At 40.4% G+C, this 26,802-nt stretch overlaps 1 protein-coding gene across 5 annotated transcripts; it reads right to left on the minus strand.

Moving 5' to 3' along the window:
- Positions 1 to 52: 52 nt before the first annotated feature.
- Tmpo (thymopoietin) lies at positions 53 to 24,448 on the minus strand. Of its 5 annotated transcripts, XM_055627806.1 has the most exons (9): positions 23,969 to 24,329; positions 17,477 to 17,603; positions 15,654 to 15,809; positions 10,773 to 10,870; positions 5,955 to 6,074; positions 5,760 to 5,855; positions 5,225 to 5,335; positions 4,154 to 4,242; positions 53 to 2,187 (listed from the first exon to the last, which is right to left on the minus strand). In XM_055627806.1, exons 1-9 carry the CDS (start codon positions 24,242 to 24,244, stop codon positions 1,905 to 1,907), a joined length of 1,356 nt encoding a protein of 451 aa, XP_055483781.1. In that variant the 5' UTR covers positions 24,245 to 24,329; the 3' UTR covers positions 53 to 1,904. The 5 variants fall into 5 exon arrangements, with proteins under 5 accessions (XP_055483781.1, XP_055483782.1, XP_055483783.1 ...); XM_055627807.1 differs by lacking the exon at positions 5,955 to 6,074; XM_055627808.1 differs by lacking the exons at positions 5,760 to 5,855; positions 5,955 to 6,074.
- Between the last annotated feature and the right edge of the window lie 2,354 nt (positions 24,449 to 26,802).

Here is a 26,802-nt window from a genome sequence, read left to right on the forward strand (position 1 = left end):
TATAATCTTAAAATTCACAATACCTGAAAATCATTTATTACAACAACAAAACTAGGGGTTAATTACTTTATTATTGAATTATATTGTAAAGTCTACAACTATGAATTAATAAATGCTTTGCATTTAATACAAGGACACATTTACTCTAGCGGAATAAAACAGACACACACAAAAGACCAAGAACACGTTTTACTGACCTTACATATATGAGAAGTCTGATTTATCTCCCCCTATTTTTAAACATTAAATGGGGCTTCTCACAATTTTTTTATTATAAACAAAAGACTGAAAGCAATAGAAGAAGCAATGTCTAAAAACAAAGGAAGAAAGATGGCTATTATCTTATGGTGGAAAAATTGGGTAAAGCATGGCCTCTCTATGGTCCACTGCAAAAGAGACTTTTTCTCAAGAGAGGCAAGCTCTTCAGATCTAAGCCAGTTTCCCACATGCCCTGAAAGACCAGACCTGCATGTTCTGGTTTCAATGGCAAGAGTTTACTTGAAATGTCTACAAAATATCTAAAATCTAAATACAATAATAGCTAATTCAAAATTATGTGCTGATCTAAATATTCATCTTCGGCTTCCTCCTTTGTAAAAATTAAAATTATCTTTACATTTTGGATGTTATTAAAAATAATTTACATTTTTAGTGTGCTTTATGGTCAATGACTGTAAAATTGCAACTTAAGTGATTTAAAATTTTTATGTTTTACTTGATTTTTACTAAAATTTAAATTTGCTGCAATTTCATCTATGCCATACATGAGGTAAATTTCAGCTAAAAGATAAGACAATCATGCGGATACTGTTAATCATTTTAAGAGTATACAAAATCATAATGCCCACCTTGTTACAAATTAGATATTAGGTACTGTGTATGTGATTTAAAAGTCTGTTATACTTTTAAATCAAATTACATCAGGAATTATATGGTTAAGACAAACAAAAACCTCAACACTGCCTCTTAACCAAAACCAAAATTCCCTGGTCCAAAAACAAAAACACCTTCGGTGGTACTGGGAATAGAAGACAATGAAAAACAACAAATCCAAATGAAACAGAGGACCAGTGCTTAGCTTCTAAACAAATAACTCCCACACTTATTTATCTAAAAAATATTTTCATAAAAAGCTGGATTGACAGGATAAATGCTTTGCAGTAAATAAAAAGTACAAGGTTCTGGTGACAGTCTTTTAACTAGCTTACAGCTCTTTCAAACATGTATAGCCAGCTAATAATTCCCTAAAACATGTATCGATGTCACCCTAGAGGATCCCTGTGGAAAATCAAACACACTTAAACAGTTTTAATGAAGCAGGACTTCAATGATATGAAAAAAATAATCTAGAAAGTAGTATGATAGGCTGCAACAGTAACACCACCATTAACAGAGGCCACAGAAGCTTACTGCTGTACATTCCATGACCAACAAACCGCTGCAGTACAGGAAGCACAGCTGCATGACCATTTCTCTTACTGAACTTCATTCACATTTGTAATATTTTTACTCAGTAGAGAATAGTCATAAATCTTTTCTGTAAGAATTCCAAGTATTTAATGTGTAGCTTCACATTACATCACCATTTTTTGCCTTATTTTTGAAATACACAAAACAATGCATTTTCCCCCAAAAGTGAAATAAGATGTCCACATTAAAAAAATAAAGCCTACAAAAAAAGTTCCAGAGCTAAAAAAATTTTTCATTATGGCACAATATGATCTCCAAAGTCCAAAGTATTGAAATGAGGTCCATGTATGCATCTTGTTTGCTTTTCAATGCAGTACTAACTTTATTGAGGTGAAATCACAATTCTGGTTCTTCAGTCAACAAGTGGACACAAATGTTTTTCTACACAGTTATTAAAAACAGGAGATCAAGCTGAATGTGCCAAAGTAATTTCTTCAGTCGGATGTCTTATTCTTTGGAAGAAATTTAGAGAAGGGGTTCCCTTGGTTGGTTTCCATAGCTTGATAGACCAAAAACAGAAACACTGCTACAAGAACAAACAGGAACACTTTTATCCACATGGGCACGAGGCGGCCCTTCCTTGTCTTTTCCGACTTCACATCCGCTAAGGGCATGTACTTAGGGACATATTTAGAGGAGAACGATTCTTCCATCCTGAAGTCACCGTGCTCCAGCGGCCGTCCTGCAGCCCCTTTGATTGGTCTGCGGCAGCTAGCACTGTTCAAAGCAAAAGAGTTTCGGACAGTTATTCCTCAGGTCAATGGTACTGTGACTTCTAAACACTGCAGGAAGCAGTGGCAGGAAACTGGCACATAAAAGGACCTTTTCTGTATTTTCTTTTTTTTTCCATGGTGGTGATGGGAGGTAAGTAGGAGGTAAGTAAGAGTTTGGTTCCTACCACCCAGAGCTGTATCTCCAGGTACCTAGGTGGTGCATGCCTTTGACCCCAGCACTCTGGAGGCAGAAGTGGGCAGAGCTCTCAGTTTGAGGCTAGCCTGGTCTACAGAGCAAGTTCCAGAACAGCCAGGACTGCTACAGAGAAACCCTGTTTCAAAAAACCCTGAACAAAAAGGTTAGCTGCATCAGTTATTATAAAGTTATATTTAAAACATGGATAAATTTTAATCCTAGCACTCGGAAGCAGAGGCAGGTGTATCTCTGTGAGTTTGAGGCCAGCCTGGTGTACAGAGTAAGTTCCAGGACAGCCAAGGCTACACAGAGAAACTGTCTTGAAAACAAAAACAAAACAAAACTGGATAAACGCACTCTTAAAACGCTTTTGAAAGGTTTTGGCCATAATTTTTCAGCTATGGAAAATTGAAGCTGAATATGGTACTATGTGCCTGTGATCCCAGCACTTGGGAAGAGGGTCAGGAGCTTACGATCGGCCTTGTTTAAACAGTAAATCTAAGGTCAGCTTGGTTACTTGAGTCCTTATCTCAAAACAAAACAAAAACCAAAATCCCAGAGCTGGCAGAGGTGAGACAGCTCTGTGAGGCAAGGCACTTGCCACCAAGCCTAATGACGCAAGAAGCTATATGCAAGGAGAAACCATCTCTGACCTTCATTGGATCTATCTAGATTCAAAATGGGCACCTATGTACAGAAACAAAACCTGGCTGGCAGCATATGCCTGTAATCTAAGCATTTAGATGAAAGCACCAGGATCAAGGGTTTAAAGTCAGCCTCAGCAACACAATGAGTTCAAGGACAACCTGGGCTATATGAGACCAGACAGAACTAGGACAACAGCTTGGTCAACAAAGTGTCTGCCGTTTAATAAGGACCCAAGTTCAATTCCCAGTGCACATAAGCATGTATGTATATAGTCAAATGACTCAGCCAGTGAGAAGCATCGTCAGCAATCCCAGCACTCAGGAGGCAGAAGCAGGGGAATTTCTGAGTTCTCTGTGTAGAATCTCTGTGTAGACCAGGCCAGTCTGGTTTACAAAGTCAGTCCCAAAGGCTACACAGAGAAATCCTGTCTCAAAAAACCAAAGAGCATTCACTGCTTGTCAACCAGCTTGACATTCTGAGCTCAAGTCTCAGAACCCAGGGTGAAGCAGGAGAACCAGCTCCAATAGTTGGCCCCTGGAGCACATATTATTGACTGATAATTAACTGGACTAGGCAGCGATGTTCGCCTGCAGGTAGGCAGAAGACAGGAGGGTTGCTGGGAGCTTGCTGGCCAGCTAATCTAGCCGAACTGGTAAGTTTTAGGTTTAGTGAGTGACCCTGTTTCAAAATACAGGAAGGAGGGGCCGAGGAGATGGCTCTGTGGATTAGCTATTCTAGCCACATCAACAGATTATAATGAAAGGTACTGTCTCAAAATAGTATGCGAGGAGCAACAGAGGAAGTCACTTGACACCTACCTCTGGCTTCCATAAATAAACATGAACACACAAAATATATACAATTTAATATAAGTAGAGGAACGTGTTCATATCTGACTTAATGGTAGGAAGCTTTCCAAATATGTATGATGCCCTGGATTTGATCTCAAGTACTTACTACCAAACCATGTCAATTTGTCCCCAAAAGGGTTATAATTCAATTTTCATAGATGTGAACCCCTGCATCACAGAGGAAGTACTGAGAAAGAACCACTAGATTCTGAGAACAAAGCTACAATAATGTTGTGATGAAGAATATTTACACTTGATTCAATGTATCCAAGTACCTAATTCCTGTTGGGGTAGATGCCTCAAAGGGGAACATTTCCTTAAGAATATCTCTTTCTACTCTTCTTTCCTCTGTTTTTTCTCCCACCTAGGAAGAAACAAAAGAAACAGCCACAAGTTACAATTTAGTACAAACAGGCAATAATTAAAACAAATGCCTCTCATCTGGCCTAGTTTTGGTATTATCTAGGTATTCACAAGGCTCCAAGATTCTTCAAATTTCATCACTGGAACAGCATCTTTTTTTTTTTTTTAAATAAAGTTTTTATGTTTAATTATTTTGTGTATAGGGATACTTGTCAATGTACATCTGCACTCCAGAAAATGGCATCAGACAGTTCTGAGTGGGTGCTGGGAATTGAACTCAGGCTCTTCAGAAGAGCAGGGAGAGAGTGCTCTTAACCACTGAGCCAGCTCTCCGGGCCCTGGAACATAATAGTATCTTAATGTAGTATTAGAAGGGAAATTGCCACACATACAAGGGGGGGAAGCACCCGGAAACTTAACAAGGCTTGTCAATTCCCTCACTGAATCCCCATGTTTCAAATCAAGAGTGCACTGTTTCTTCCTGCTAGGAATTCTGTGATATATGAATGATTAAATATAGAAGATGCCATCAATTAGACCATTCCAACTTAAAAACAAACAAACAAACAAACAAACAACAAAAACAATCATCTCCTATGCTAAAGATTAATGAGCCATGCAGCCAGCATTTTAAAGATCAGTTACACAGGAGTTTACCACACAAAAATACTTGAAAGTTATCATTTGACTTTTCAACAAGTGCAGCTTCCTTCACAGCCCAAGTAGCATTTTAAACTTGGACCCATGACAAAAAGAACATATTATAAGCAGCACATGAACACCCCTGCAAAAGAGCCACACAGCAAGAGCATAGTATTATTAGCATGCCATACTATATTATTTTCCATCTTCACAACTTAGTCTTTAAACCATATATGCACACAAATAGATACATAAACCTCCCAGTAAAGGTCTGTCCCCTCCCACTTAAAAAAAAATCTGAAAGATGAATGATAGCAGTGGGCTAAATCATATCCATTTACTTCAGCTCTCGTCAATGGTTTCTTTGGTGTTCTTCTGGTTATGTCTGAGAATTCAGTGATTGGCAGAATAGAAGATGCATGCTTGAAATTTCCAGTCAACCTATTGACAACCTGCCAAGATTCAAATTATTCAGACTCAGAATTATCCAAACATAGCAAAGACATTAAAATGAAAAAAAAAAAAAAAAAGAAAAGAAAAAAGGAAGATAATCCACTTCTGTAATTATCTGATTTTCCCCTAATAAAAACTTAGGTAATGGGATCTAGAAACACATTCAGTGCTTCACATGTGAGCCCTCAGAATTATTCAAATATTTGATAAAAATTATCTTCACAGTATTTAGGATTCTTGTGCAATGAATTAAATTCATTTGTAAACAGCTATATTCAAATATTCTAAGATCCACAAACTTCGAGAAAATTAGTTTAAAATATAATACAGATTTTCAAATTGCCAAAATTCACCACCTCCCAAATTCCAACTAAGGGGTAATTACAAAGAACAGCACTTAGATAGTTTATGAAACATATTTACTAAGGATTCGTTGCTTGACGCCTTTATAGTTTCAGCTATGGGAGTACTCTCTGAAATTACTGCACCATCTATACGAAAATGCTGTGATGTTTCCACCTGTTAGTTTGAAAACAGAACAAAGACAATAAATGTAAAATAATCACTAAAACCCTACCAATCTGAAAACCCAAGTCTAAGCAATAAGCCTTGCATCACCCTTCTTCTCGGAGTTCTTCTCGCCCCTCTCGTAGACTCCCTAGTTAATGCCTGCAGAGGTCCGCCTTTTGAAGATCCACTTGTCCATTCAGTCTCAGTTACTCCAGCTTGAGAATAGCTCTAGTCAAGCATTGACACGTTAAAAAGTCATATTCTAACACAAACTCCTTAGTAATGACTATGTTAGCATACCGAGAAACTAAGAGCTCTCTAAATGCCAGCGATTACAACAATGCTATGCCCTCAAAATATTTCTAAAGTAGTGACTTTGCTGCTCTGTACTCATCAGCAAAGGATAACAAAATAAATAAAAGTCTAGTTAGAGTATTTACAGCTCACACTGGCTTCTCCTGTGACTTGCAATTTGGTAACTGACCCTAGCACTGTAGCTGTATCTCTTTGCTTAAACAAAAACTAGATTGACTATGATTTATACACATCGTATTTGTCCCTTAAAAACAAAGACAGAAAGAAGGATAAATTATAAATCAATCCTCTCCTCAAACTCAAAATTTCCTAAGTGCCCTTAGAAAACAATTAGGCTGGAATTCTGGCCCCTAACAAGTTACTGTTGAATTTTAATTATATTCCCCCCCCACCACCACAAAGCAGAGAGCTACTACTGTCCAGCCCCAAGTTAAGTTCTCTCTGAGAGGGGGAAAAAAAACCCTCAACTTTCCCCCTCAAAAGCACTTCAGTGTTAAGCACAGTGGCACAACACTTGTCCTTGCTTCAGGGAGACAGAAGGAAGAGGACTGCCACAGGTTCTAGGACAACTTAGGGTACATAATGAGACTGACTTAAAAAAAAAAAAAAAAAGTAAATCAGGGTTGAGGCCATAGCATAGGAAATGCCATGTTCCGTCCCTAGCACCACATAAGAAACACCTATGAAGCCTATAGAGCTATTTTTTAAAACTCCGACCCTCTGGTAAGCCTGATGATTTGCTAGCAGCACCATCACCCAACCCCTACAACGGCAAAAAACAGCACCCCAATCCAATTTCATGCTTATTTTTATTTTGACTGTTTTGTTTTTATTGAGAAAGGGTTTATCTCTGCAATCTTGGCTGTCCTGGAACTTGCTCTATAGACCAGACTATCCTTGAACTCAGAGACTGGCCTGCCTCTGTCTCCCAAGTGCTGGGATTAAAGGTGTGTGATACCACTGCCCGGCAAGTTTATTTTTAGAGAAACATGTATCAGGGGCTATAAGAGAGTGTTGGTCCCCGGGGCAGGAGTTGCAAGCAGCTGTGAGCCATGATGGGGGTCTGAGCACCCAGCCTAAGTCCTTGCAATAGCTCTCAAGCACCAAGCCACTTCTCAGCACCAGCATCGTAAGATTTTTTTGACTCCGAATCTGAATCTCAGGGTTCCTTATCCTGATATTAGTTAGGAAATCTCTGCTGAACGTAAAATTAACGTCAAAGACACATTATATAAATAAGCCATTCAATATATGAACAGAATAAAATCCTATCAACAGTCAAATTCCCGAGAATGTCAACAGAGGACACAGCCTCAGCCTCCAGCTCACCATCCTCCTGTGCCTGTAGTAGTGCTACAGCTGTAAGCACATATCACCACTCACAGCAACTGACTTTGAGAATATGAATAAAAATAGTTACCATTCCATGGCAGAATTTAGAAGATGATCCAAACAATTACACAGAGGACTAGCACACTAGCATATATATAAAGCATATATATAATGTGAGTGCTTTATGCTTTGAATTGACAAAGTCGCTTCATGAGGAATAAGTCGGCTATCAAAGGCTACTAATTCCTTCTAAAAAAAAAATCTAAGCTCTGAACAAAAACAAAACAAAAAAAACCCTGCACAAAACTACTTTACAGTAAGACATAAACAAGTCTGGCATGGTGGCACACACATGTAAACCACAGGATGCTGAGGAAGTAAGATGAGGAGCCTGAGGCTAGCCTAGGTTACATAAGACTCTTTCTCAAAGTAGGTACCTGGCGTGTAAGAGTTCCTGGATTTGGTTCTCAGGACAGAAGGCGACAGAGGGAGGGAGGGAGAGGAAGGGAAATGAATATATAAACACCAAATTAGAGTAAAAAGCTATTACTCTAGAGCATTAACTGTCCACACTTAGGTAAAGCATGATCAACAGATAGTCACACTAACTTGTATTACTCCAGTAGAGAACAGAACTCTGTCAGTGTTGCTGTGATGCAAAAACATTTGGTAACGAACTATTAAAATAATCATAAAGCACTTTCACTTTGTCATCAGCAAACTGACAAAGACAAAATACTACCTATAAAAGGCTGCTTGTTTTTTGCAAAAACAGTTCATAAGTGAAAACAACTTACACATTCATCAAAAGGACAGCACCTGAATAAATTATAGCAAATCCACAAATCTCAATATGCTTGATGTAGCTGCATAAGGAATGGGGGCAAGCAAAACATTTTGATTTGGGAGTGAACTCTAGGACAGAAAGGAAGGGATGCCTCATGTAAAGGAGGAAAGAAGCAAATATAAACAAGTACTTCCAAAAAGAAAAGATAAAGTAAAACTTGGGGGCAGTGAATCAATCCTGTCCATAGAACTCCAGCGGTACATTAAACTACTGCTTAGAAAAAGCAAGGATCTTGAGCACACTCTTTTACTTTATAACCTAGTGACACAAATGAGAAAAATACACTGACCTGCATTTAACAGCCTTAAAGACAGAGGAAAGAAGAGAGACAAGGTAATGAGACTCTAGACCCCTCCTATTTGTTCGGGAATGGGGGCCAGTAGTAAAGTGATTGTATGGGGTGCTGCAGGCTTTGGGTAGGATGGGGGAATGACTGTATTACAATTGATCATGAGTATACAAATTATAGCATAAATTGAGTAGTGGTGGTACACACTTTTAATCCCAGCACTCAGGACTCAAGAATTTCTATCACCTTTCAACATCTGAGCTATTGTTAACTAATTTTAATATTTCTTTTTAAAGAAAACTTAAGAGTTTCCTGAAATGATCAATAGGAAAGCTATAACATCATGAAGTATTCTTGTCAAAGAAGCTGAATCTAAATTCAGACCAATCCTTTAGGTCTATGCTGTCCCATACGGTAGTCCCCAACTACTGTATAATACATAAAGTAGCCACAGTTCAACTATACTGTCAACAATGCTACTCTAGCACTGACATCAAACATTTTATTGTGACAAAAAAAAAAAAGCCTACTTCACTGTCACACACAATCAATCCCCTGTAAACTAGATTATATAGGATATAAAGAAACAAATGAAACATTTGAAACAACCTACCACCTCCAGAATGTAGGAAATATTGTCATGATTAATTATGGTCACAAAATGGAAAAAGCAGCTTTAGTGGAATTAGTGTAGACTAATTCAGATTCCAACAGTTTCTGCCCAGGAATGGTGGTACAGTCCTATAACCCCAGCATCTGAGAGAAACAGGCAAAAGGGCTGGGAGCAGTACATGCACATTCCTCTCCATTCCAACCACACAAAAGAAAGGAATCACGGCCTGGTAGTGTACATCTCTAATCCCATCTCTTAGGAAGCTCACGTTTTACAAATTAAAGGCCAGCCTGGTCTACAAAGCAAGGTCTAGGACAGCCAAGGGCTTCATTGTGAAATACTGTTTCAAAATCACCACAGAAATCAGAGGCACTGAACATGGAAAAGATAGATTAGTAACAAAGTAACACATTTTCTAGCTAAAGAATAGATGAGGAAAAGAATCTTGGTTATCAAGCCCAAATTAGAGCCAGTAATTTTCCTCTGTAATCTATTTGTTAATACTTTATGCTTATTTTCTCCCCATTTTCCTTTTGGAAACTATCTTGTACTTCCCATGCCCCAACAAAAAAAGCAAAGTTTTCATCTTAAATAATGTAACATATTAGCTTCAAAGTGAAAGAAAAAGCTACAAATGAAAAAGAAAAGTAAATTCAAATTCAGAAAGCTAGACACAAAGACAAATATAAAAGTATTTTCCTGATTTTCAAAGAAGCTGAATCAAGTTTTTTTTTTAATCTTCTAAAGCAACTCTCTCACAATGGAGTGTATGTTGGTAGAAAGCTGGTGTTGGGGTTCTTTGTGTGAAGGCTGTCTCTGTATTATTATTCAAATGCGCATTTCTGTACCAGCAGAGAGTTGAGTACAGGCCTTTGCTGGTCTTGTTATTTTTATGAAGCATCACCAGCCTTAGCATTTTATAAACATACGCCTCCCTCACCTTCCAATTGGTTTAATGATGAGGTGAGAGCCTATAGCTACGTAGGAAAGGAAAGGCAGGACTTCCAACCAGAGACAGAATTAAGAGGCAAGAGATTCAACAGCCAGACACTGGAGGACGTACCAGGACTGAGTGAGAGGTAACGGGCCATGTGGCAAATGTAGATTTGAATAAACTAGTTAAGTTACACAAGCTAAATGGAACTAGCTTACCCTAAGGCCTGAGCTACATAACAAACAGATGTCTCCGTCATTATTCCACCTGGTGGTAGTCCAAAGAGTCCCATTATACACTGGCCTAGCACACTTGAGATCCCAGGTTCAAAACTGCTGCACCAAAATTAAAAATAGGCAGCATGACCAACACTAGACTGCTTAGCACGGTTTGATACACAGCACAGGCTATTTTAATGACAGATCTCACAAAGTATGTATCATCCAAACCATTTAACAATTAAACTAAGTTTATGGAGTGAGTGAGCGAGCTGGACTGTATGTGCCAACTCTTTACCAAAGGTCAAAAAATGCAAGACAATGAGTACTGGTCAGATGACTCACACATGTATACGGTGATCATAAAACTAAAAGTACCTGATTGTGCTCAATTCTTCTTTGCTTGAGTGTTACTGGAGTCTTTGCTCTGCCTTTTAGTGGCTCTCTCTTCTCAAGCTTGAGCTCTACTTTAGAGTCTAGAAACAACATCGAAGAAACCATTATTTGTTATGTTGTACCAATATTACTTTGGAACCCTGGTTTTGGGCACATTAGTACACAGATTATCTTCACCTCAACAGAGCAAAACTGTTTGGCAAAATTTATCTTAAACAAACCCTCTTTTACAGAAAACAGAACCCAGACCTCCACTTTTATAATCTCAGTCCATTTTCATCCCTTCCCACAGTTTAATCTGATTATTTTCTCCTGCTTTTTTTTCTTTCTATTTTTCCCACCCCTAGAATAACCTTAAAAATAAAAGAGGATTCAAACTGTTCCTCTGGAGCTTTTCACTAAAAACCAACACAAATGTGGTATGTTACTGAGAGCAAAGGTGAGCTATTACATTAGAATTTTGCACGTGGAAGGGGTAAGTTTTTGTGTGGCTCCTATCATGTAGTAATGAATGTTAACCGCCAATGATGTTAATGTAACATAATGAGGTCTCTTAATGTTAAAACTGTTCCAAAAATTTGCTTTCTTACTAAAAAAACAATAGAATCAATTCTTAAAGCTTAATTTAATACAAATTTAATGTTGCCATGCTTTTTAAACTGCTCAAGATAGCTCTGTGCCTTGCTGACCTTCCAGTCTAACCTAATAGTCCAAATATACCTGGCCCCCCCCCATGCTAGAGAATTTTAACCAAAGTAGTTCAAACAGGTCAATTACAACCAAGCAACCAGCTCTATCCCCAATACTGTCATTAGATCAATACTCCTTGGCATTATAAAAATCTATCTTTTTTTCTCTTTTAATTCAGAATCTAGGAAACTTTAGACAGGACTGAGCAAAGAAAAAAAAACTATTAATAAAGCAGAAACTGTTTAGACAAATAGCCTATGTTATTACAAATTAAGTCCTTGTTCAAATTGAGATTTTTAACGGCCAATTAAATAAATGGTCCTCAAATAGTGAAAAGGACATATAACAACTAGAATATTTTCAAGTCATATTACTAGACTGTTTCAATGATGAAATGGAAAAGGCACATTCACCCACAAATATTCAACTTGTTGATAACTCCAAGAATAAAGCACACATAAAACATGTTTCTGGAGACCACACAAAACTGTTCAAATTTAACAACTTTATTGAATTTGTAGAAGCATTCTACAGAAATACATTGCTTTAAAGAAATCACAGAGCACTTAACAGGTACATGTATACATGTACATTTTAGAAGACAACAAAGCTGCAGCGATGAACTGTGCAGTCTAAAAACATGATAGTGGTAGACACGTACACTCAAGGGACTGTATTTGGTTATGTTTAAGACTATTACCATAATGTCTCTACAATCAAGCTACCTTACCTTACAACCATACAAATAAAAACAGGGTCATACATTGCTTCACAGACACTGGGGTATAATAAAAGTTAAGGCTTTTAGAAAATAATTCAAGTTTGCTTTTAGCATTTGGATTTGAGACTTAACCACATAGGATGCACAACACACCTTTAAATACATGTAAAAGGTAAAAAGCCCTATACTTCTAATGTCCTATTCATCTAACAAAATAGTCATGTTGAATGGACTGTATCAGAACATCTCCACACATAGCTTTGTTCCTCAAATGTGTTCCATCCAGTGGTATGACCCAGGAATTGCAGGCCACCATCCCTATCAGAATGTACAATTAACTGTACATTGCTTTTTTTTTTTTTTTTACTAAAAAAGTCCATATATACATATGTGTGTATATATGTATATACATGTTGTATTATATGTTATAATTTGCTTACAAAGTATCTCTGGACTTAAATTCTTTTATTAAACTTACTTCTTACCACTGAGGCAGCCCCTTTCCCTCTGGTTCTTGTACACACATCTGTGAATCAGAAAGTGTGTGTACCGGCATTTCAAGAGTTACAATAATCTATGAAGTTTGTTGCAGACAAAAGTCATAAATAAGAATGTGGACAAAGTTTTAAGACTGTGTAGATACTTAGCCAAGAGTGACAAAAAAATTAAGCTACAAAAAGGTCACCTGTAGATTTCTTGCAATGAGTGAACAACAAAAGGCCTCTTGGTAAAAGAGACTTATGTCAATGAAAATAAGTAGCTGAATAAAGCTGAACAGATGGAAATCCCAATGGCGGTGTGCCTATTTCATTGCTGGGAGACTTGGCATCCTTATATACTAGACTTTCCAAAATAAATTCCTTTTAGAAACACTAAAAATTCAGTGTTTCTAGTGCCTCTGACCTAGGGTAAGAAATATGTGAATGGCACTACTAAAGTGAGGTTCTACTGCTATTTTAGTTGCTGGAATTCTTTTTATATGTTAAGAGTTGTAAAAGTGTTATATAAAACAGGACACTGTAAACTTATGAGTGTGATCTATGAAACTTAAACTGTACTGGGCTTCTATAGGTGCAATTATACTGTAATTTGGTGAGTAGAAGCTTATCACCTTGAAATTAGCTCTATTAGGGAACTAGCAAGAACTCAAAAGAAAATCCTGGCATAAAAGTTGCTAAAATTCCTAGAAAGGTTTATAAATTCTCCAAATCAAAGATAAGGTTCTATCTTTGTTCTTAATATTATTGCTATTTACTTCTACGTTTTTTAATAACTTGGGGTACTTCCCCTCCAAACAATGTTCCACCTTTAAATGGGGCAGCAGTCAGTTTAGTCTTAGAAGCTGCGTTAATCTTACAGTCCTTCAGCCACAGACAGCGCCGACCCATAGTAGAAGACCCCATGGTACGGGCAGACATCCTTGCTTCATCAAATGCAGCATCACAGAGATACGAAGCCGCATCATAGGTTCTGTTCAGAATCTCAAGTGCTTGGTGTGCATGACTAGGATCTGAATTAATAATCTGTGCGGCCTGACTTATGTTGGCTTGCAGAGACTTAGCTACGAAGGCCATGTGGGCTGCAATCTGCAATGCTGATGCTGCAGCCTCATAAGATCTACAGAGAGCTAAGTCCAAATGTTTATCACAAGACTCAGTGGAGGATGCCCGAATGGCTGCTTGTGGGGTGGCTCCAGGAATCAATTCCAGGATTTCCTCATCTACTTTTGGAACGGATAATATCTGTGTTGCCTCGCTGGAAGAAACTGGATATTTGCACGCCAGTGGAGGCAGCTGCCTATCAATTTGCTGCCACTCCTCTTCGATTACTTTTAAAATAGATTCATGGAGAGGGAAAGATGGTTCGGAGGCATCTATTTGATCATGTTGTGGTTGCTTAGGCACTTCTATTCCTAAAGTAGTAAGACAATGAGAGACAACGCTTTTGCCAAAAGAAGACATATGTTCGGATCCAGGTATACTCTGAAATGCCGTACATGAGCCTGAATCCCCTTCCTTTACTGGCTTCTTACTGAGTCTATGAACTTTCCGGGAAGGGGACAGGGATTCAAATTCTTGATGGTCTGACTGGCTGAGTCTCTTACATATGTTTTCTATATCCAGTGTGGGCAAAGATTTAGAAGTCCCAGGCAAACTGCCAACTCCACCTTGGACTAACAGAGAATTGACATAATCTCTGATGGCCTGAGCGAGTGGTGGAGAAATGACTTGTGATCTCTCTGACTCTTGCAGTACTTCTCTTTCACTAGAGAGAACTGACTGATCTGAGACATCTGGCCCCTCAGTACACGATGGCTGAGTTCTACTTCTCCTGCCACGGTAAATATTTTCTACTGTGTCTTTACAGTAAGTAGTGGTGGTTTCTCTTATCAGTGAAGGAGAAGCTGCAGCAGAGGCCAACCTGGCAGTGAGTTCATGCTGAGAAGATGGCGAAGAACTTTTCTCTACACATCTATCATAGCTAGACTCGGGAGGAATGCATAAATTCCGTCCAGGGGCTAACTTCTGCCCCTGTCCCTTCCCAGGCAAGGCTGTGTCAGTAAGAGGCTCCCTAGGTGGGGCTCCCTTAGAAGCATGCACTTTCTTAGCTGCCTGCGCTTCAGTCCTGCCCAAAGGAGGACGGGTGGAGATTTCAGGAAAAGAAATACCCTGAAAAAATCCACCAGAGGGAGTAGATGCAAGTTCAGAAAAAGGAACAAAATCCCTAGTGGACTTCACTTTCTTGTGTTCTTTCTTCTTTCCTGTAGAGGCAAAAGAGGCAGGAAGTTTAAGCATGACTGGTTTGTGCTGGTCTTATTCTTTGCCTCCTTGCTAATATAGTGCTGTTGATGAAAAGGACCCTATACTTCACACTCTCAGCAACCAATCTGGTATAAGGTACCAAGTTAAATACTTATAAAATTAGCAAATTATGAGCTAAAACTTTTTAAGGATCAAATTTTGCATTTACTCTAAAATTTTAAAAAGGAATATCCTTCCTGTTCTAGTCTCAAAAATACTTAAAATCGTGGTCAAAACTGCCATGAAATCAAATTATGTAAGCCAAATCTTTTAAACAATTCATCTGCCTATCAATAGAGAAGAGAAAGTATGTCATATTTAAATGTTAACAGTATATATTAATTATAAAGAATAAACATATAATAAGGTCCAAAAAGACATAACACTGAACAAATTAACACATAAAAGACTCAGCCTATCACTTATATTGAATCTTTAAAAAAAAACAAAGCAGCATGTATTTACACTGATCTTTAAATAAAAAAATGAATCAGAAAATATCAAATGAATGATTCCTTCTGTAGGTGTTGATAATAAGGAAAGAAAAGGAGAACTTTGTCTTTACAAAAATTTCATTTGAAGCAGAAGTGAAGTGACTATTTATACAGAATATTATATTTCATATCTTATCAATATTGCTTTAAATTTTACCTTCGTCATTGTCACTGTATCTGTCAGAGTCGTTACTTCCATTCTGTCTTGTATTTTCTGAAGAAGAAACTGTTGGGAGAGGAGTAGAAGATCTTGATTCTGTTCCCTGTTCCCTCAGTTTCAACAGCTTTTTCTCATACAGCTTCCTGGTTGTTCCTATATGAAGGCAAAAGTTCCATTAGTATTGACATGAAACTGTATTTTAAAAGATTAAAATACATAGATGTCATGTATATGTGTGTGATGTGTGTGTATACATGAATGAATGTGGGTGCCTAGAGACCACAAGCGCTGGGTCCCCTGCAGCTGGAGCTACAAGCCATCGTGAGGCACCCTATGTAAGTTCTGGGAACAAAACCCAGGCCCTTGGCAAGAACAGTACAGGTTCTTTAAACTGGGACCATCTTTTCCAGGCCCTACAGAAAACCAGTTTTTAAGCAACATGCTTTCCATGTCTAAAGTAAGTGATTAAAGATAATAAATAATACTCTTTTCCAAAAGAGCTCCTCCTCTGGAATGTTAATATAAGACCACATCTTTAAAAAAAAAAAAAAAAAAAAAAAAAAAAAAAGACTCTATTATTTATGTGAGTGGGTGTTTTGCTGGCTTGTATGTCTGTGATCCATGTGCCTGGTAGGCCAGAAGAGGGTGTTGTATGCTGTTATAGATAGTTTTTAGCCACATGTGTGCTAGGAATCAAATAGGTCTTCAGGAAGAGCAGCTAGTCCTCTTAAATGCTGACTCATCTCCGAGGTTCCCCAAAGATCTTTTAAAAGAAACAGATGGAACCTTGAACAAAAATGATACTTCACAACACTAAGATCAACATGCCTATAAACCCTCACTGAAGCATAGGTGTCAAATTCTGTAAATCACACTCAAATATCCTTAATTTTCTATTTTACATTACTGTATATATCTTTCCTTAATTTCTGGGAGGTGATATGAGTGAGAGCTGGTCTATCTTTCATAAACAATATTCATCCAGGAATGATAAAAGTAGTCTTAAGACAATTGATACACTATCGTAATTTGGCATATTTTCATAATGTAATATGTGTTTTTTAGTGTCTCTCTTAGAACTTTACAAAAGATATTAAATGTCTATTGGTAGCCTACGAAGAGCACACATTTAACTCCAGGGTGTGCAAAGCTAGGCAGGCTATACACAGTGAGACCCAGACTCAAACAAACAAAAAACAAAATCACTGTTTCCAACTACTGCTCTAACAAAACCACCCAATCTCCATCCAGTGTTCAAATTTTTGTACAACCCTAAAGTTCTGTTTGGAGTGTTCCCATCTTGAGGTTCTTGCCCACACTCTGTAAAAAAAGCATAATCAACTTGGCAGAAACACAGGGTTACCTAGAAAAGCAAATGATAGATTTACAGTATTTATTTAATTCTTGCATACCTTTTGTTGTTTGTTCTTTAGGGTATCAAGACAGACTTAAAAAAATCTTTTAATGCTAATTAGGAAATGGAACTGTTAGGAACTGAGTTAATTTGTCCTCATTATTCTTTCTGTAACTCACTGATTCGGATGATTTGGCTATATTTTCTTCAACTGCCAGATAAGATACATACAGCTTACCGAATAACAGGAAATGGCCACTGAATCGGACAACATCAACAATGGGTAATTTTATATATTATCTCCTGAAACTCTCATTTTAGCTTCTTTATTTAGAGTTAAGGAAACTAGTATTATTGATTGGTTTTATAAATAATGACAAACGGTCCCCGAAGACCCCAATTCTAACCATTAATGATCTGGGGGTCTTGCTTCTTGAAAAAGATCTCTGAGACTTGATGGACTTACCCACAATGGGACCAGGATTCACCCCGTATTTCACAAGCTGATCCAGAAGGTCCTCATTAGAGAGCTCTGTCACATCTACATCATCCTTATCTTCTAGTCTGGGTTTATCAGTTTTCCTTGTTGCTTTCTGTAAATAAAGTACAGTTAACTCCTCTACATGAAAAGTATTCATTTACATGACACTCTCTATGCAATCAACAAGGTGATTTATTGTTACACTAGCCACAACAACTTGATTAAACTAAAAACTAGTATCTGAAGGCTTTTCGAAGTACAAGGGTAGACTGTGCAAGCCTAATACATAGTAACTTAAGTATTAGAGACACTGCTGCTGGAGGCGGAGGGTAGGCTCAGTGGTGGGGTGCCTGGATGACATGTGCAAGGCCCTGCCTAACTAAAGAAACAGTAATAGCGTCAAGTGTCCAAAAGCAAATGAAAGCAAAGTAAAATAAATTAACATTGAACATCACATTTAATATGAACCTTACAGATTCTTTGGAGTCCTGGAATTGCTCTAGGACTGGCCCAATAAACTTCGTCATATTGGGCTAGCATTTTTTCCTCTTTTTTAATTATTATTATTAATTACACTTTATTCATTTTGTATCCCCCCATAAGCCCCTCCCTCCTCCCCTCCTGATCCCACCCTACCTCCCGTTGGGCTAGCATTTTTTAATACATAGTTTGTGTAATCTGAAAACAGTATATAAGAAAACTTGAGAAAGGCAAAATATCAATTTTTATTCCAAGCACCAAAAGCAAGACCAAAAGGGCCAGAGAAATGGGTTAAGAACACCAGCTGTTCTTTGATCCCCAGCATCCAGTGCTCACTGGGCAAGTGGAACAGAAACATACAAGGAGGCAGAACACTCACATATACAACAACAACAACAAAGCCTAAAAGAGAAGTTAAGTTGTTTTGTCAAATAATTGAAAGTGCAATTCAGTAAGAAATATTTAAGCCATTATAAAAACTTATTAGACATGATGAAGCTGTGAATAACTCCATAGTGGAGGGCTTGTCTAGCAGGCTGTGGATTCCAGACTCCCCTCAGAAAAACAGACATTGAAATAAATAACATAGGCTGCCAGGTACGGTGGCTCATGCCTGTAACCCCAGAATTTAGGGAGGCAGAAGCAGGTGGTGAGTTCAAGGGCAGCCTGGTCTACAAAGTTGAGGTCAGGACAGCCAAGGCTACACAGAGAAACCCTGTCTTGAAAAATAAAAAAATCATAATGAAAACAAACAAACAAAAAACACAAACTTCAAGCCAACAATTATTAATGAGTGCTTTTGCCCCCTTGTACCGTGTAGTCTATGTACATACAGTACCTGTGGAGGGCACAAGAGGGCATCAGATTCTCCAGAACAAGGAGTTACAAATTATGAGCAATCATGCCAGTGCCAAGAAGCAAACCTGAGTTCTCTGCAAGACCAGCAAGAGCTATTAAATGTTGTAAAACCCATCAACTCCCAGCCACTCTCCTAAGTTCTAGGACCAGAAGCATGAGCTAGCACACCCAGCTAACATAAAACATTCCACCAAACATACTCTATGCATCCAGTTGCATTTTAAGGGCATTATTTACGCTAAATTAAAGAGCCCTAAAAATTTAGTCGGGCACGGTGGCATGCACCTTTAAACCCAGCAGAAGCAGAAGCACAGGCAGGGGAGATATCTTGAGTTGGAAGCCAATCTTATCTACACAGAGTTCCAGAAAAGCCAGGTATCGCGAAAAATAAAAATACCCAGTTTGAAGCCAGCCTGGTCTACGAAGTGAATTTCAGAGTAGCCAGTGGCTACACAGAGAAACCCTGTTTTGAGCCCCCCCCAAAGATTCCTAAAAATCCTATGAGATAGACACATTAATATCTCCATATTACAAAGTGAGGAAACCGAGGCCCTGACTGATCTAGTAAATCTTCACTGTGTTCTCCAGTGACATTTATTCAGACATTACTTATAAAACTCTTTCATATACACCCTTTCACGGAAAACTCCTATTAGAGTAACTCTGCACTGCATTAGCCTGAAATTAAAGAAAGGAAGGGGGGAAAAATCAGAAACCGTAAGTAGTTAAGTTACTGAATACAAAGGCACATCACTTATGCCAGCTCTTGGAAGGTGAAGGCAGTTGAGGCTCAGGAGTTCAAGGTCACAGTCCTGTATTATACTCTGAGCTGTGGGAAACCCTCTCAAAATAACCCAAAACAAAAGAGGAAAAACCAACAAGCCAGCCACAGGTTTCATCAGCAGCCCAGGCATAGGGGCATACCCGAACTCCCAGCACAAGGAGCCTGAAAAGATGGTGGTAAGTTTAATACCAGCCTGGGCTATAATAACAAGAATTTGTGTAAGTAAATGTATTCCAAATGAGTAAGCATGCATGGAGCTCTGGCTTCAACCCCTAGCACAAAACAGAACGATCTCTCCTGACAGGTACTCAAGAAGGTCACTATGCTCCACTGGATCCCTAACAGTAAGCCTGCATGCTTTGCACACTCTAACGAAAAGCAAGCCCCACAAACGTTTACTCTTTACGTCTACTATCTAGATTATTTTAACACCTAAAAATACTGGTATCAAGGCTTTTGATTAAAAGCCTAACAATAAGGAACCCACCCACAAAAAACTATACCAATCATATGCATCCAAGGTCGAATACTGCGATGGTGATACATATGAAACAATTTATTTTTTAACTGCACATGCCAGTGATCTAGCATTTAAGAGACCAAGGCAGGAAAAAACTTGAGAATAATTTTATACAAACAGTCACATTTCTTCTGAAATTCAAGATATTTTTCTCAAGAGATCTGCTGAACTTAAGTGTTAATTTAGATTCCTATATCAGAACTCACTTTATTCATGTACTGATTACCAATATTATTTTTTCAAGTAGTTGGTATCACTGAGTCCCATCAAAACTATACATTTAAAAATGTTCAAATACTGCAGATAGAGAATACAGACCTATAATTATGAGACCCACATAGAAAGAACCCCTGCGATAGAAAGCTACCTTGGAGATAGCATGCCATGGGATACAGAAGGTGCTCTGCCTCCCTGCAAAGTGCTGGGTATCAACACAGCGCACACAGCATTCTAACTGTCCCTCTATTCCTGAGGGACAGCCTAGGCCCATAATAGCTGCTCAAAAAAGGGGAGGATCTTTATGTAAAGGCAAGTTGAGCTGGGATGAGGAAACAGCACAAGTTAATGATAATAACAAAAAATAATAGCTGTGCAGAATCAATCTGTAGTGGTTAAGACCACACCTGGTGGCTCACATTTTATTGTGGGCACTCAGAAGGCTAAGGTAGGGCTACACTAGAAACACAATGTCGAAAACAAAATCGGCACACATTAAGAACTCAAACATGGGCTCGAACAGGACTGGCTTTGCTTTGCGGTAAAGTCTTGTGTATGTAATCATGAAAGCTTCAACCTACTTTGTAGCAGATGACGCTGAACTCCTGCTTCTCCTGCCCCCACCAGATGAATTGGGACTTAATTTTTATAACCAAAAAGCATTAATACACTTGGACAAACACTTAGATGATTTAATAAGACCTATCCCACCACATGCCGTTTGAAATGGCTTTTTTTTTTTTTAACTTAAGTACGACCTTTAAAGAGTTGATGGTAAGGGTCTCAGTGGTTAAGGGCACTGGCTGCTCTTCCAAAGGACCCAGGTTTGGTTCCCAGCACCCACTAGGAGGCCTCACAACCACCTTTAACCCCAGTTCCAGCAGATCTGATGTCCTCTTTTGGCCCCCTTGGGGAATGAGAGCACACATACATGATGGGCATACAATATGCAAGCAAAACATCCATACATATACAATTAGAAAAGAACAAGTTAGAGAAAAACACATAAGGGAGAGATACACTTAAGGTGGGTGTGGTGACCCATGCCTTTAGTCCTAGTACTTGGGATACAGAGGTAAATGGATCTCTGTGAGTTCAAGGCCAGCCAGCCAGTCTTAAAAAAAAAAAAAAAAAAAAAGTCCCAGAACAGCCAGGGCAGTTATAGGAAAACCCTGTCTCAAAAACTAATACTCCCTCTCTCCCTCTTTCTCCAGTGCTGCCTGCATGTACACCTGAATGCCAGAAGAGGGCATCAGATCACATTACAGATGGCTGTGAGCCACCATGTGGTTGCTGGGAACTGAACTCTAGACTTCTTAACCGCTGAACCATCTCTCCAGCTCCCCCTTCCCTTCTTTGAGACAGTTTTTCTGTGTAGCCTTCGCTGTCCTAACCTCACTTTGTAGACCAGGCTGCCTCGAACTTGCAGAGATCCACCTACCTCTGCCTCCCTAAGTGCTGTAAAGGCATGGGCCACCTCCCCCAGCTTCAAAAACTTTTCTTAGACATAAACAAATTTGCAATTCTCTTAGAGAATTTAGAGAGAGCCCCACCATGCAGTACAGGCTGACTCAAACTCTTATGATCCCATCTCAGCATCTTGAATGCTGGATTACAGATTTGAGTCACAAAGCTCTGCTAGTATATCTTCCACTGCAATGCCCAGCTTTCTATGTGGGTGGCGGTATCAGGCTCTCCTGCTTGAAGGACACATCATTTCCCTAGGCCCCTAGAGTGGCTGTAAGCTCACAAAAAACATGGAATCCATCCAGATATCCACCAAATGAGTCACTGAAGAAAATGTATATATACACAAAGGAGTTAAATAACAAAAATCATGTCATATGTGGAATGGATGAAACTGACATTATGTTAAGTGAAATTAGCCACTATGAGCCAGACAACCTCATCCTTGACTACAATGAATTCAAGAGCAGCCAGGGTTACAAGAGATTCTATCTCAACTTCTCTTCAAAAGACAAAAATTCTCTCATATGCAGAATCCACATTAAAAGCAATATGTATGACAAAGTTAAAGGGAGTAAAAACGAACTAGTGTGAGGGGAGAATGAGGCAGGTAAGGTAGCCAGTGGGAGATATACAGTTAAGTGAAAAGTTCAGATGGAACCTATTATTTTGATAATTCAACAACACAATAAAATGTGAGCTGGAGAGGCAGTTTATCAGTTAAGAGGGCCAGGTGCTCTTCCAGGGGACTTGGGCTGAATTTCCAGCACCTGTACCCACGCTCACAACTGTTCCTAACTCTGGTTCCAGGGGATCTGGCACCCACACACAGCTATACAGGCAAGAGAAACACCAATGAGCATAAAAAAATAAAAATGAAGACAATAACAGGCTGGACAGTATCTACTTGGTTTTAGACAACAGCTCAAGTTGCTGAGGATGGCCGTGGACTCCTGATCCCCACCCCCGCTTACATCTCGACAGCTGGGATCACATGCGCGCGACACTGGTGCTTACTCGACAGTGCTACCTGCCAGATTTAGGACATTTAGAGAAATGAAAGGCCAGAGTAAAGTTTTCTCATCTAAGTCCACACGTGCGTGACGTGCCTTTCACTCTCATTCGGGCAATCAGAAGAAAAAAAAAATAATTGACGCTAAACAACAAAACACTGTAACACTTCCATAGAAACAACTGACTTGAGGTGTAGCTCCGCGCAAGTACATACTTAGCGCAGAAGCGGCTTTGGGTTCAATTCCCACGCCAAAACGAGAAGCAAGTCTCAATCGTTTTCGGTTATAGCAGTAAACAATAGCAACAATTCCAACCAAAAACATTCACCGTGTCTCTCAAAGATTTTATGTTACACCAAAAAACAAACAAACAAACAAAACAAAAAAAAAACTTAGCTAATTTTTAATGACTTGAATTCTGTTAACTAACTATAAACCTACAAACCACCATTTAAAATGTACCCAAAGAACAACAAAAAAGCAAAATGGTAAACATTTGCGGGAACCCAACTTAAATTTCACTGGTCTCAAGCTTCAAATTGTAATACGGATACATCAGTACTCCATAAACTTTTTTTTTTTTGGCCTCCGATTCTTTACTTCCTCAAGCAAAACCTTAAAACGACAAACTCAAAACTCTTCCTAACTAGGATTCTCCAATATGTCAACGAGAACTATCTTTTTTCAAATGCGGCGTAAAGCATTCAATTCACAGTAAAGCCAACCCACTAAAAACAGGGTCTGCGGACTGCAAAAGGAGCAAGACAACCAAGGAAACAAACAGTTCAAAAAGCCCTCCATATGCAAAAAATATAAAAAAGGCGGGAATGCCTTTATTTAAAAAAGGGGGGGAGGGCAGAAATGACCATGTCGCTAACTGCCCTCCAGGGAGCGCTCTGAGACTCGGTTGCGAGCCACTTCGGTACTAAAGCGGGAAAAACGCTCCAACTTCACCTCCCGTGCCGGGGCCAAGCCCGTGTGCGGGGCTTTAGGAAACGGCTCCAAGGCTGCGCCTACAGCCGCTCCCGACCGGGCCGGGCCTGCAGCACCGGGCCGCGCAGCAGGACGGCAAGGCGGGGGGGCTGGCGCCGAGGACCCCCGCCGCCGAGCAACGCTCCCCGGCCCCGGGGCGGCCTTACCCTGCCGACGGAGGCGCGTCCGCGACCCGCGGAGGCCCCGGAGCCCAGCACCGGGGTGGGCTCGCGCTCCTCGTCGCTGGAGAAGTCGGGCGGCCCTTTGCTGTTGGCGCCCGCGGCGAGCGGCGGCCGGTTGCGCGCCGTGAGGTGCTGCAGGTAGAGCTGCACGTACACGTCCTTGCGCTGCTCGCCGGCCGGGAGCGTCACATTGTTGGCGACCAACTCGCTCTTCAACTTGTCTTTGGTCAGGACCGAAGGGTCCTCCAGGAACTCCGGCATCTCGGGCTCGGCCCCTCGCCGCCGCCGCCGCCGCCGCCGCCGCCGCGCTCGCCTAGCTGGTCCCGGGGTTGCGCCCTCCGCCTCGGGGTCGCGGCGGCAGGTTCCCTGGCCGGGAGCGGCGCCTCGGGACGGCGCAGAACTCGGACACAAAAGCCCGGAGCGCTCGACTAGCGAGCAAGTGCGGCCAAGCCGGGAACCCGCAGCGCGCCGAGCCTACACACAAGCTGGGGCGGGGGCGGGGGCGGCCCGTCTGCGCACGCCCCAAGAACGCGCGCCGCCATTGGCCGGCGGCGGCAGGAAGCGCGGCGGGGATTGGCCAGGCGGCTCGCGCGGGTTCCAGCCGCCGCGGCGCAGAGCGAGAGGTGCAGAAACGCAGTTTAAAAGGCGCTCGGGCGGGAGCTCGGGCGCTGGGCCCGCTGTTTCCCCGGCCCTCCGCCCTTCCCCTCGCCCGCTGATAAGCGACAGGCGGCGCTGGCTTTTTGTGCTTTATTTGTTTATTTTTTGCGCACCGTTTCCTCTCCTGTCCCCCGCCCCGGGGAACCGTGCGCTGGGCCCGGTGGCCCGGGGCCGGGCGGAGTTCCGTGCCAGCTGTGGAGGACCCCTCGCCGGGCCTGGCTCCCTCCCGGGACAGCGAGCCACCCCCCCCGAAGGATGGCGGCAGGCTGGCCTCCCCCGAGGGCTGGCCCTGAAGGGGGAGCACCGAAGCCAGGCAGGCTGTGGCGCTCCTCGTGCCCTGGGGGACTACGTGGGGAGTGGAAGGGGGCAGCGCAGGAGTCAGGTCCCCCTCCTTTCGCAAGTGCTCTTTTGTTCTGGAATCTAGGGAAAGCCAGACCTCCACACTGGAGGTTTCATACTTCTTGAATTTGTTACAGAATTGCATTTTTAAGTTTCCCATTCGCTTCTTGCCCTATCACTAAAGGCTTTGATTTCAAGTAGTTTCTTGGGGCTTGAAACAAATCCCTGCTTTGTGTTCTTGCTAAGCCTCCTAGGTTAAGACACCCCCCCACCCCACCCCACCCCACCCCGCCAAACACTAAGGATCTCACCGTAACTTCATCCAACCTAATGTTTGATAATGAAACGCAACGTTTAGAAATTCCTTAACAGTCAACTTCATATGCATGTAGTGCCGCAAACTGGATGTTTAAACTTAGAGGAAGCCAGGAACCCTGTAAAACTCAGGCTACTGATTCTAGGTAGAACTTGCTAAGAGTCTCAGACGTTACAATTATAACGTCCTCTAGCTCTTCACAGCAAATGTTTCTCATTAGTATAAATTATGTATATAGCTGAATGATTTGGAAGTTATATGTGTAAAAAGTCACAATAAGACCTTGATTGCTAATGAAAACGTGTAATGCTTCAATGTATATACTTTTTAAACAATGTATATACGTGTACACAGAAAGGAAATGTTTCGGGATGCTTCTCAGGAGAGGAAGTAGCTGAGCTCAGATTCAGAGTATCCTAATCATTTCCTCCGTGTCTAAGCTCTAGATTACGCTCTGTAAAAAGTCTGAAATTTTAAACATGAACAAAATTTAAAGTGTGAACAGAAAAATATTTAAGCAATTATTTACGATGTACCTATGCTACATGATTAAATTGGAAGAAATTGAAAAGCATAACCTTCACTAAAAATAGATCTGTAAATTTGAAGAAACGTTTTATTTTGTTTTTTTGAGACAAGGGTCTCTTTAGTCTTAGGCTGAGCTAGTGCTCACAATGTAGACCAGGATGACCTCGAACTTAGATCTCTCTGCTTCTGCCTCTGAGAGGATAGATCAAAGGTGTGTGCCACCAGTGCCTGGCAGGATGTTATTTTAATGATAGACTAGTTTCCTAGGGAGAATTTTATTGTAGTAGTTCCTCTTTTTAAATAACTCAGTATTTCAGGTCCTGAGCTATATAGGCACTTCTTTTGAGCCCAGCACCCAGAAGGCAAAGGCAGGAAGATCGCTGAGTTCAAGATATCTACAAAATGAGTTCCAGGACAGCCAGGGCTATACAGAGAAACCCTGCCTTAAAAGCAAAAAACAAACAAAAAAACATTAAAATAAAAATAAAACAAAAAAAAAAAACAAACTTCATTATTCAGTAATACAAATTAAAAATAATGTCTTAACAAGTTGTTTAATAGATTTTTATATCTTGTAAAAGTTATCCTGTCCCCATAGTATCCCTATGTGCAGAGAGAAGTGTTTTTATTTCCCTGTGGAATTAAACATATTATCAAAAGCCTGCTGTTCCAGACTAGTAACCCCAGCACGTCTGTGTGGAATTGTCCCAATGTGCAGTGTAGCTCAAGTTATTTTTTTCCAGTAAAGTCTAAAATTATAACTAGAGAAACAAAGTCCAGAACCTTTTTCCCCCTGCCAGACCACAGGTCCTCCAATTAGTAAATTATCCTGCTACTTTTGTAACTGAAGAATTTGACTGGTTTGCTTTTACTTTGACCAAAGATGGAATACATAGGAGTGTCCAGGCTAACTGCTGCCCTACTGGGTGAGAGAACCAGGGTAGCGAGGTCAGTGAAGCAGATCCTTGGGGGAGGAAGA

Source organism: Psammomys obesus, unplaced genomic scaffold (assembly GCF_907164565.1).
Source record: "Psammomys obesus unplaced genomic scaffold, mPsaObe1.curated_primary_1811, whole genome shotgun sequence".
NCBI lineage: Eukaryota > Metazoa > Chordata > Mammalia > Rodentia > Muridae > Psammomys > Psammomys obesus.

Bases quoted from the DNA above. Each gene is read 5' to 3' on its own strand.
- Tmpo (XM_055627805.1), bottom strand. From the start codon at position 24,244: ATGCCGGAGTTCCTGGAGGACCCTTCGGTCCTGACCAAAGACAAGTTG. The intron at 17,604-23,968 runs GTAAGGCCGCCC...CTTTATTTACAG, and splicing joins GACGCGCCTCCGTCGGCAGG to AAAGCAACAAGGAAAACTGA. The intron at 14,963-15,653 runs GTAAAATTTAAA...TTGCCTCTACAG, and splicing joins ATACAGTGACAATGACGAAG to GAAAGAAGAAAGAACACAAG.